This window comes from Plectrocnemia conspersa, unplaced genomic scaffold (genome assembly GCF_051122295.1).
Source record: "Plectrocnemia conspersa isolate PC_06_02 unplaced genomic scaffold, ASM5112229v1 ptg000001l, whole genome shotgun sequence".
NCBI classification, from domain to species: domain Eukaryota; kingdom Metazoa; phylum Arthropoda; class Insecta; order Trichoptera; family Polycentropodidae; genus Plectrocnemia; species Plectrocnemia conspersa.
Genome location: NW_028277165.1, coordinates 1,649,752 through 1,663,226, shown reverse-complemented (window position 1 = coordinate 1,663,226; position 13,475 = coordinate 1,649,752). Strand labels below are relative to the sequence as shown.

At 27.5% G+C, this 13,475-nt stretch overlaps 1 protein-coding gene across 17 annotated transcripts in view; it reads right to left on the bottom strand.

Moving 5' to 3' along the window:
- Positions 1-13,475, bottom strand: part of cnc (NFE2 like bZIP transcription factor cap-n-collar) — a 108,723-nt gene that overhangs the window by 48,198 nt on the left and 47,050 nt on the right. For all 17 annotated transcript variants that reach the window (XM_088197736.1, XM_088197754.1, XM_088197764.1 and 14 more), the window contains exons 3-5: positions 5,603-5,671; positions 5,372-5,539; positions 5,242-5,299 (exon numbers count right to left, since the gene is read on the bottom strand). In XM_088197736.1, coding sequence (XP_088053862.1) covers positions 5,242-5,299; positions 5,372-5,539; positions 5,603-5,671 — 295 coding nt within the window. The remainder of the gene's footprint in view (positions 1-5,241; positions 5,300-5,371; positions 5,540-5,602; positions 5,672-13,475) is intronic.

The window sequence follows — 13,475 nt, the reverse complement described above, 5'->3', positions numbered from 1 at the left end:
TAAATAATGATAATTATGTAAATATAGATATTACCACATATGGAAAAGTTGAAATCATATTATTTTACAAGCACCTGCCAGATAATTTACATTTTCACTAGTAAAAAGCTGTATCTATTAGTGAAAATGTATTCCGATATGTTTTTACTGAAAAATATATATTTAAAAAATATTTTTGGGATAGATTCGATTTTCTAGATTTTCTTTTAGGAATAATCACATGAAAGTCAACAATAATTTGCAAACAAATTTTAACACAAACGAAGCCGTGTCAAAAAACTACAATCTGTCCTTTTGAATAATAATGTTTATTGTGGAAGAACTAGCTAGAAAGTGTGTGCTTTTGAAGGCAATGTTCCGCTCCTTTTATTTATTGTATGTATAAAAAGGGTTGAAATACATCAGTACATACATCTCAAACAACTGTAGTTTAGTTCAGTTTCATTATTTGAGTCGGGCCCCGGAAATTTGTCCCTTCTCCCCCTCTCGGCAGGCCTGCTCACACTTGAACATCCAATTCGGAGCTTAAGGCACGGAACTATAAGAGCCCTTCGTATTGGACTGCAACCAAGAGGAGGCCGACTTAACTTCAGACCAGCGAAGATCGCAAAAACCGCCGCTTCTCTCTTCGCATCTACTGGTCCAACTCAACGTCCGAAACTCATTTCTCAATTGTATCACAAAAAAAAATTTAAATAAACCTCTCGATATAGATTTACGTATTATATTATTTTTCCACAGATTTAATAAAAATAATTTTCTCCTCCTGAAATACGTATAGAGAAAAATGTGAAATTTAGTCTAGTAGATATCATAAAAATATTAATTAAACATTCTTGATATTAATTAAACATTCTTGCTTAAGGCACACTAAACATACATACAGGTATACCTCACGAAAATTATATTTTGAACACCGTCTATTTTTTCTAACATGCAGCATACCACCGAAACCATTTTTTTTCATCATCATCGTATAGAACAGGACACGCTTTGTTTCGCGTTTTTTTAACACTGCCAATCCGATCCGATCAGATTTTTTGTCAATTTTCCACAACAACCACACCTGCCACCAACATCGGGCGAACCACGGTTCGGAACCAAAAACCAAAGGTCGACGACAGCGGATATTTCCATTCGAAACGCATCATTTCCATTATGTACGCTCGGAGAATATTCTGAAATTTTCCAAAAAAAAAGAAACACCACCGCACGCCTCACCAACACTCTCTCGGGTACATCCAACACCATCAAGGGTAAAAAAGTAAAAGTCATCAGGGGCGGGTACGGTCGGTTGGGTAGCCGACAAAGGGCGGCCGAAACAATGCGGGAATCGTTCGGAGTAATACTAAAGGTCCCCGGGTGTGTGACTCGGCAGAATCTTAATATGAATTTATACGAAATCAACGGGAGAGAAGAAAAGTCTTGTTCTTGTTATACACTCGCACGTATAAGAGGCATTATGCTATATATCCTTATCCTCGGCTTATAAATATATACTTATATGAGGAGTGGATGAAAATAGAGATTTATTATTTTCTTGGAAAAATAAAATAAAAATGAAAGTGTGATAGATTAGTCTCAGATCCGCTGAAAATTCGCAATACAACATTTGGTTATAATGAATATGTTTTTTATCTTTCAATAAAATTAAAATTAAAATTGAACATCCTTTATATGAAAACGGTTCCGTTTGGAGTATTTTCAATTAACGGTCGCAGTTCTACCTTTTGTTCCCTCTTCGACAATATATTGGAAACCGACGGAGCTGTTTATTATATTCATATACATATGCGTTGTGCTAGTGTGTTATATAGATGTGTATATTGAAGCAAACCAGACTATTGCCAAATTTATAATTATTTGATAAACTGCTTTTTGAACTGTTTTTTTCCTATCTCTGTTTCTAAATCTTCATACGTAAATATTTTACTTTTAGATAACTTTCAATTTTCACACGTAAAATAATAAATTGATCGGTCAATAGAATTGGTATTCTCAAACACGTACCTTTTTAGAAAGACAAGTATCGGTAAATTAATAATATATTTTGAAAGTTTAATATTTCGCTCAATAATACTTATCAGACAATTTTCATAATATTAGAAATTTATAATAAATACTAATAAATTAGATTTAATATTCTCTATCAATGGAGCTCTATATCTTTCATCGATACACATACAAATACATTTTATAAAAAAAAAATTATTGCTATAATTTATATGAAAGTTAGCTATTTACTTATATTTGTAATGAAATATAAAATCGAAACACAAAAATCTATAACAAGCAATAAAAACAGTTTATTTGATAAAGTAAAAAACTTTTACTATTCTCAAATATGCACCTTTTAAAAGTCCTTATCAATACACATACAATTTCCTTTTGCTATGGTTAAAACAAATCACGTTATTGCATTTAAAAAATCAAAATCAAAACACAGCAGTTGAAGTAGACATGGAAATTGATCGGGCGAAAGAATCGGTATTCTCAAACATACACCTTTTTAGAAAAACACTGCACATGGTGAATATCAGTAAAATAATAATAAATTTTGAAAGTGTAAATCATATTTCTTTCAGAACTTTTTTAATTACTTAAACGCGAGTCGATTGTTGATTTTCAAAGCCGTTTATGTGAAAATAGTTTTTCCCATGGAGATACTAGCGTTTGAAGGGTTAAGATTTTGACGTATATTATGATGAAATACTATTTTGAAAAACAAACCACAATCTGTCCACTTTCATACGCACATTCATCAACCTCTAACTTATCAAAAAAGTATATCGAATTTTTACTGCTAATATTTGCCTTTAAAATAGACTCCTTATAAATATTATTTTTTTTAAAGCAATTTTATTTTAATAGTACGCGATCCACCATTTGGCGTTTACTGTATTTTTATATACGCAATGGAACTGAAAAACATAAGCTGTAGTTTTTGTATTTCAGTTCTATTGCATACACAAAAAAATCATTGTTGACATGTGTTATTAGGATTTTTGAGCTATTTTAATCGTGTTTTACGAAATTGACAGGTTGTATAAAATAAGCTCATTTTTTTTAATTGACCTAAATTCTTAAGGCGAATTATTGAGAAAATTTAAAAATAGTTTTTTAAAGTATGTAATATTTTTGAGGCGTTTTACCGAATTTTCCGTTCGTTTTTAATATATAATTTAATTAATTGTCATTCAAATTAAGCTAAAATGTAAGTATACATATTAGTATAATGTAATATATCAATAAAAAGTAATTTAATAATTAAAATATAGTAAAAAAGCTTTCTTAAAAAAATATTATTTTTCCATATAATCATTTTCAATGAACCCCTAGTCTATTTATTATCAACACAATAACATATTTTGACTTTTTTGATTATAAGCAAATTATGATTTCACTTAATCTAAAAAAATAAAAATACATAGTATAATCTAATACATAAATAAGTAGTAAAAATCATAAAATTATGTTTTATAATAATAAGCTCTTAAATGCCTTCTAAAAAACTATAATAATATTAAAAATATAATTGAATGTAAAATCTCAATAGAAAGTGATTTAATAAAAAAAAATTCAATCAGACTTTAGTTTATATTTATGTTATAAGTGCTAACATATTTTTCATTTACTACATTAAAATTAGTTCTATAATTAGTTAGCTGCCAGTTATTAAGGCTTAGAAATAACTAATAATAACATAAACTTGGAAGTTCACAGATTAGTTGTGGTTATAAAATTATTTTAGTCTACAAATTAAATTATGAGTATAACTATATGATATTGTTTAATAGCCTTGAATGTATTATAGACATACTATAGTGATATTATCAATAAAAAAATATTTATAATCCAAATAAAAAGGGATTTAATAAAAAAAAGTAGTTTTAAATGTGTTCTTAAAATTAACGATTACATTAACCCTAACTATAATACATTTAAATATAACTAAACTAAACAAAACTACTTGTTTCAATTATGTTTTATCTCTTAATTTTAATTCTTTTAGATATAATATTTTCCTTCGTATCTGCTATTTAATAAAAATGATTATAAGCTTTAAAACTCAATGATTTGATCTGATGTTTATTTATAGAAATACTTCATATTAAATTAAATAATTAAAATAAAAGTAAGATTATTTCATTTTAATTATGGTAAACTACTAGTACATTCGCATTTAAATAAGTATAATATTAGTACAAACTTTAAAGCTCACTGCTTTAATCTGATGTTTGTTAATATAAATACTACATATAAAATAAAATATTCAATACAATAATAGTATTAATATACTAATATTGCATTATCATTATACAAAGAAAAGTTAAATTATTTAAATGCTATGCTAAAAACGTATTCTTAGAACTCTAATTAAGGTAAACTATTACATTTACCTTTAAATAAGACATTTTTCAAACTCTGTATTAGTATAAACTTTAAAGCTCAAAATATAATATTTAATAAAATATATTATTTAAAATGAATTGAATTAAAAATAGACGTCATAAAATATTTTTTACTATACACTACAAAATATAATGTTCTCATAAAAAAATATGGTATTTCAAACACATATACTAAACTAAACCCTATATTTTTATCTGACTTTAAAGTAATAAACATATTGTAAGTAGTAAGAGTTTTGTTGACGTACTTACTTTAAAATAATATACTTAAATAATTATGATCATTTCATCTAAAGCTCTAAGCTCTTAATCGTAATAAATAAAACATTAAATATATGTCAATAATCAATACTAACTAACCTAACTAGTGTAATTTGTAAAAACTGAGGGTAACATAAAAAATGTTATGATGTAAGAAAATGTATTTACAATATAACTTATATCAAGTTTTACCCAATATAAACCAATGAAATCCTTCGCCTTATATGAAAAAAAATCTGAGATTTATATTTATAAGAAATTCACTTACTAGTTATTAAAAAAAATAGTAGTCTAATTTTAAATACCAAGAGCTGAAAGGGGCGTGTCTGGCGTTATACATTACCAACGCCTACGTTCGTGCACAAGTATTATATTACCGATTTTTCTGAATAAACAAAACCACATTTGCAAACAAACAATGAGGGACGGCTTTTCAAGCAAACGAGCCAAATGCAAATTTCGAAAACGACGCCCACATAAACGCACTATGCATAATTCATGCATCCATTCGAGTGACGACGAGAAAATGCATGAATGGTATCCATATTCAAGAATATTTTCGACCTACCTGTTTCAAGATCAATAGTGTACGGCAATCCGCTCCAGTTGTCCTCCATGTTTTCAGCCTAAATACAGAACAAAAAATTGAAAAAAATTTAAAAAAATGATACCAAAAAGCACCGAGAGTTTAATCTTACCAGTTTGTTGTCAATAGGCAGCTCCAAATTCTTAGAGGCTCCATCTTCGCAGGATTCTTTCAGGGCGTTCTTCAGCCTTTCGATTTCATCGTCCTCGTCCAATTTAGCCCCTATCAATGCGCCTCCTTCTTGACTGTAAGCACCGTCGTTGTTACTGAACTTCTCGCCCTTAAAAATCAATCATTATTATTATCATATAATTATAAATATTATTAAGAAAATAATGCTTACAGGAGAAGTATCCAAAGAAAAGCCCATGTCCACGTCCTGCTTCCATAGCACCTCGATGAGATCCATGTCCTGAAACAAAAAGAAGAGGGTAATGATTATTAAAAAAATACTTTTTGATATGATTGATGTGTACAATTTGACTTTCCAATTTAAAGTTTGGTAGAGAATTTCGACTGTGATTTATGTGATGTGCTTTGAATTCAACGTCATAAATCATACTGTAACGGTTGGGCAATCAAACAAGAGAAATTTTCATAGAAAAAGATTAAACTTCTTAAAAGGTTAAGGAACTAGTTTAACATCGAATGCTAAGCATATATACTAGCATGTATACTAAATAATAAATATATGATATTTACTATAAACATAGCTTGTTATCGATTCAGCTAAAGTAACGGAATTACATTTTTTCAATAAATAAAAATACAGCAGTTTATAATAAAAATACGCGAATCAAAATTTCATGGCATTTAAAAAAATATTTACAAATACAAAACTCAAAATAAAAAAAATGGTTTCTGTGAAATATAAAATAAATCAAATAGAAGTAAAATTAAAAAAAAAAGTTTTTATTTTTATTTTATGTAATTATGTTACCTGCCGTATCGTTTTGATTAGGTATAAATTAGTTAATATATCAAAATAACAATTACTTAAAACATTAAATTGTTTGAAAAAAATCTTACAAGAAAAAAATAAAAATGTTATATAATAAATATTATAGTATTATAAAAATAGAAAAAAAAACTTTTAATAGATATACAGATATTAATAGTTTTTTCTGACATATTTATCATTTAAATATGTACATGTATCAATATTTCTTTATTGAAATGCTTTATGAATTCTACAAATACAGCAAAAGGATTGTTGTTCATTTGTTACTTTAATTCGGGTTTAGTCTTAGTATCCGAAACAATTTTTGTACAAATTTTTTTCAAAGAATATTTATTTTGGAAAATAATAAAAAATTAAAAAAATATTTATTTTCCAAAATATTTTTTACTGCAGTTTATAACTGTTCTCCGTAAATTATTTAGTAAAAAAAATACGGTTTTTCATTAAATAATGTTTCCAAATAAATTCTATATAAAAAATAAATTGATTTAAAATTAATTTAAAATTAATTTAAAAATGGTTTTTAAATTCAAAAATTCATCCGAAAAATACCATGCATTTTAAAAACTATTTAAACATTGTTAGTTCAACACTTTGATTGTAATGTAAGTAATTAACGAGCAATGAGTTTATTTTTTTCGTGATTGTATCACAAAACATAATTAATATACTACAGGGTAGATCAAAATAATATTTTTAAATTCTTATATATAATATGTAAATATTATAATTTACGTTTAATTAAAACAACGTATAACATCCATTTATCATTTCGTTCATCCGTTCGCCGAATTTCTCCATTCCCATCGTATCTGATTATTATAATTAATTAACATACGCACTCTTTTTAGAATCGCCCACGACAAAATCTAATTTACTTTTCAATCAATTTAGTTTTTTTGTTTAAATTCCGTGAGACTCGCACGCAAACGGCTATGAGCGCGAGATAACACGTCGGATAAAATAAAATATTATGTACGAGTATATCCGTCGTCGTCGTCGTAATTAATTATTTATCGTGCGGGGGGCGCCGCGCCGGGGCCTACGCCCCCCTGCCGCGTGATTAATGAGAACGGATCCCGCCACACCCCGCGAGCCGCACTCGCTCCGCCCCGGCCGACGCCATTTTACTTTTTCTTAATTTTTACACGCCACGCACGTACAACGTATACGTACATAATGTACACATACAACAATGGTTGTGTGTGATATAAATAGTGCGAGTATAACGTATTCCCAATATGGAAAAATAAATTAAAAAACGTTAACATACTATACTATATAAGCATTTTACCCAACGTAGTTTTGTTGATGATTGCGAAAAGAATGTTCGAATTATATATTAGTACTATAACTAAAATAATATTTGTAGTAGTCCAGGTTACAGGTTATTAAAATACAGTTAAATCATATTCGAAATAATATTAATAAGTCTGACTCCACTATTGTAACGTTATTTTTTCGACTTTCACATTGAAACTTTTGATAAATGGAAAAATATCTACATATAATAAATGATATTTATATTTTAAATGTATTGCTATAAAAATACACACGTGTATGAATCTTGTAAACAATAAATTATAAACCTAATTATTTTTAAATATTCAATTGTTTCGATTTTTTTAAATATTTTTTTTGATTTAGTTAAAATAAATATGTATAACGTATATATAATGTATAACGTTTTTAAATAATTTTAGTATAATATCGATATTTAAAAAAAAAATTGAAATAGACTTATAATACATGATTTAAATAACACTAGATGCAATTGTTATGCAACGTTATGCAATATGTCATATATTTTTATTGCTTAAGATATATAGTAATAATTATATATAAGCTTGGATGCCTATTAACATGCGAATTAGAGTAACTAGTCATAAACTTATTAATATATGTAAGTAACTAAAAAAGAGTCACTTACGTTCACGTCTAATTATTATTAATAACATTTTAAACAGGGAAACATTTATGCGCCAATTACCCCGCGGACGTGTTTATCCGTGCATTTTGATTTCGCGTTTGAAACAACGTTCTAAATATTTTTTTAATAAATAATAAACCAGTGGTGACGAGTCGATGACTAATACCTGATAGGCCGCGGTTTGAATCCCATATGGACTTTGGGTATTTCTTAATTTAAATTTTAATCATGTTTGGAATTAATGTATATTATATAATTATCGTCACATACAAGTTTTTGAAGATTTTACCAATCTCATGATAAATAAATAAACTAAATCGAGCTAGTTCGTGGCATCTATTGATTGTAAACTATAATAATAGTTTATAGTCTAATTTACAGACTTTGATTTAGTTCTGGTGTCTCACTACTTATTTGTAATGTTACAACGAAAGATTTACAATAAATTAAGATGGTGAAATAGTGACAGCCATGTATTGTTTAATTCATAACTAAACAGTATTAATCAAAAAAAACTACGCAATATTTTTTTAACATGACAAGCGTAAGTAAAATGCGTTACAACTAAGTAAACATAATCAACAACCACGTAGTATATAGTGAGACAACAGACTAAAATCAGTCTGTAAATCAATGACATTTTTTTTTATTTAAAAGCGCTATGCATGATCTAGTTATTTCTTAATTTTCGTCACGATATTCATCCTTGAAATTAGGAAAATTATGGGAAGCTTAATCTATGACCACTTATTCGGACTTAATCTGTAATCACCAATTCGGATATCTCAGATACGATTGAAATTTCATAACATATATGATTTGAACCCGTCTTTCAGGTGCTAGTCACCGACATATACCACAAGTGTATCATGCTAGTTATATGCAAACATTTTTATAGTGTCACAATTATCAGATTCTTTTAATTTTTGTAACATGACATGCTTTAGCATATTGCACTACAACTGTGTAAATAGTGTCAACAACCATCAAGTAAGCAATGAAGCACCAGATTAAAAGCAAAGTCTGTAAATCAGTGACAACAATCTTATGAATTATAAACTATCAATACAACTAATAATATATCTATGCTCGACCTAGCTCGATTTTATTTTAATAATTCAACAGCGAGATAAGGAAAATCATGGAAAATATATTCTGCTATGATCTATCAGAATTATAAGTAAAAAAACAATCACTAATTTAAAACTAAAAGCAGAATATATACATTGAATATATGTATTGTTTATTATTTTAGAATATTGCTATATCTACACACAACACGTTCATAACCATACAATTACGAAATTCAATGACACGGGTCTACTTTTAAGCGCGCTTATTGAACATCTTGAGAATGCTTCAGAGGAGAAAATTTTAGATTGAAGATATTTTTATGAAATATAGTAGACATATTTTTAAAAATATTTAGAGCTACGATTTTTTTAATGAAGAACCGATTTATAATATTATATATTATTACAGTAATATAAACATTTATAAAAAAAATATCATTATTTTCAAGTCCTTAATTTATAATTTATTTACAAATATCTATTTATTATCTATAAAAAACATTTAATTAAATTTTGATATGTTGGATGTAGAAGTGTAAATAAAAAAAATTAAAACTATTTTTCTACATAAAATTATTTAGAAATATATATTAATGAGCTACTCGTTGGTAAATTAAGTCTGAAAAATAAAAAAACATGTCTATCTAATATTACCATTTTTAAAAATCCTGAATGAGAAATACACGTTTTTAGAGATTAGATTCAGAATCTGTTTTGTATAAAAAAAATATTTACAATGTTTTTTTTTTAATTTTTAAAAACGAACTACAGGCACTTAATCTATGAAATATTAAATTTCAAAGCGCATTTGCGTCAGATAGCTCTTCGATGCATTCAAAAAGAGTATCGAATGTGTACCGGGTGGGTGGAGGCTCCGCTCCCCCAGTCTCGACATGCGGCCCCTACAACGAAGCCCCAGCTCGACAGTTATTAATGATCGACCATCCCGCGGGACCGCCATCTTGTAAATAATTTACATCACACGCACACACACACATTCATTTTAACACATTTTTTTCCCATTCTGTTTGTGTCGGTTTTCTCATTTCGAAAATGACCCGAGCACGCAACCGGCCGCACCCGGCCGATCGATTTTTTTTTCGCGAAGCAAATTCGAAAACGCCACGGGACTTAATAGCTATGCGATCTGCCGTTCTCAAACTGTCGGAGGAAAAGAAGATGAAGCTCTACAATAGAAAATGGCTTCACATATGATAGTACTTTCAAATTGGACTACCGATAACACTGTACGACAATTTGACTATTAATTTTGCCACAAATATAAAACTAACTGGAACATAGAAGCAAATGAATTAATGCAAAGAGAACTGAAAGATCTCGCGTCAAAAATAAACTATCAACTAAGGATGATCCAGAGAGTCACGACTTTCTATCACGAGCAGATTTCGATCGGCCGGTGTACGAAGTAATTTCTGCCGGCCGATTAGCTGTCCGAAACAGACAATATTTTTAGTCATATTCAGGGCAGCCGAGAGCGATCCCAAGCACTGGAAAAATGGCAAAAAAGGCATTATATTTTTAATATCGTAATATAATTTTTTGAATAAATAATAATAGGTACGAGATAACCCTTTCTATAATACAAATAAATATAAAAAAAAATCAAATTATCATATCTTTGTGGCAAATACATTGTTATATGCTAAATAGGATTAGCACTAAAATAGTCGAAATTTAATATAGTAATATTCTTTCAGTAAAAATGCGTTGAAAAATACTTGAGAAGCACATGATTAATCAACGATGTGAATTATTAAATTTTTCATTAGAACATTTCTAAAATGGCAATAGAATTGCAAGTGTCCATGGACCAAAAAGATAAAATAATATCAAATTAGTGCATAAAATTAGAGTATATTTGTACAAGCGTATAATCAAACCCTAATTATCATCAATCATATAATCAAAATTAACCAAAATTACTCCGAGTCATTCTGACTAAGGGTCCAATTATCACCCCCAATATAACCAATAATGACAAAATATTCAACACGTATCCGATCCGAAAATGATTATTTTAACAGCGTCAGTTACGCAAACCAGTTTCATCGTTAGATACATTTTTTTATTATTAAAAAATAAATCATCGCGTCAATCAAAATTATATTGTTAAAAAAATTGACCACTCCCGGGGCACGTATCGCTGTCAGTAAATAACCTGATCGGAGGATTATCCGCCATTGTGACGAAACAAAAACGACAAAGACCACAATTTTGTGCGATGTGTTTTGTGTTGCGCGATACAAACAGTCCAGTAACGTTGAAACTTTCGGTTGACTCGAGAGAAAAAAAAAACGTTTTTTGGCGTACCGAGATGTCAGATAAGTTTTGAGAGGCGCTGACTTAGATCACCGACAGTGGGGCTTTTGATAAGACCACAATAGTTTATGTCAGCGGGCATCATGCTTCGTGCCCACCAGCCTCAAGATTGACCCTAAGATAAAAGAATTTCACGTGCCTGATGCGAAGTCAATCAATGTTTCGAAAAATGTTTGTATTTTATATAATAAAATGCACTCTATTATGTGTAAGTATATGCATTAAAGTAAAAAGCCCATTTATAGAATTAAGCTCTCTTGGGTTCAATTATGAAGAAAACAAACGATTTTCATAAAGAAAACCGAAAAAATAACGTGTTCTAAAATATTTTTCTATATACATAATATATATGTATATATATTAATAAATAATAATAATAACATATTAAAAACAGTAAAATTCTAAAAATAAAACAACATACTCTGGTTAATCTAAGAATGTATTTCTAAGATTATTTCATCATAGTAAAACTCAATATTGACAGATGAAAAATATAAAATAAAATATTTTACTCTGCTTATGAATAAAAAGGTGGTAGAGAATTGAACAATATTTTTTAGAGTTGAATAGACAATTCTTCAGTAAATTTACTAGGAAACGGATAACAATATATATAATTTTTCAATTTCAATAATGGAGTTTTTAGAGAAATGGAAAATATTATTATTATATGCCATCTAGCGACGAGACGATACATCTTTATTAAGCAAATATTGTTTTGTATATTTCTTAACAATAGCATTTTCATAAAAAAAATATTGATTCATCGCATTAATATCAAAAATAATAATAAAATAATTCTAAGCTCTCAGTTATATTATATATTAAAAATGTTGTGGTTTCACCAGAAAAACGATGTTCAGATAAATGAGAAATTATAAGATATATGATACGAAAATCATTATTTTGAAAAACTATACTATTCCTAATTAAAAAATATATTTAAATTATATCAATTTAAATTATGCATCATAGTAAATATTATATTCAATCATAAAGAGGAAAATTTATGTAAATATATGTCAACTGCATATATATACAAAATTATCTTATCTTTAAGGCATATAATAAATACATAATTAACTGTTGCTTATTTTGGTTTTTACTACAAAAATATAGCAATGTTTATATAGTACAATAATCAATAAATAGACAACAAAACTTTTTTTGTTGTACTATTTTATCAAAGTAAATAAATGTCACTGCTAAAATAAGCTTGTAATTTTGCATGTTGATAAAATGATATTTGAAGTTTTGTTGTATTGGTGTAAATATAATCAATAATTTAATTATGTAATTAATAGTAAAAAAATAATCAAAACTTTCTTACAAATACACAAATTTCAAAATTTTTACTTTCCTATCTTTAAAAATTCATAAATATAATTAAAAGCCAAAAACTCAGGTTTAGATTATATAAATTCATAATATGTATCATAATAAATTATAATTAAGCTTAAAGATCTTTGAATATTTTATCAAAGCAAATTGAGGTAAATAAACGTTCCTACTAAAATAAGTATAATGCTTGTAATTTTAAATCTATATAAAATTTCTATTCTTTTGAAGTAATAAGGCAAAATAATAATCAATTATTTATGTATTTATTGGGTAAAAATTATATATATTTTTTACAAAAGCGTAATTTTCCTTTTATTAAAAAAATCATAATTACAATTTAGGGCCAAAAACTTAAGCTAAAATGATACTATGCATATTAGTATAGTGTAATCATTCAAAAAGATGTAAATAAAACTATTTAATCGAAGCAAACTGCTGAAAATAAATGTCACTTGTAATTTTTCATATATTTGAGGCAAATATTCACTATACAAATATTGATATATTTTTGTATTAAAAAATATAATCAATATTTTATGATGTAATTATTGGTAAAAAAGAATAATTATTA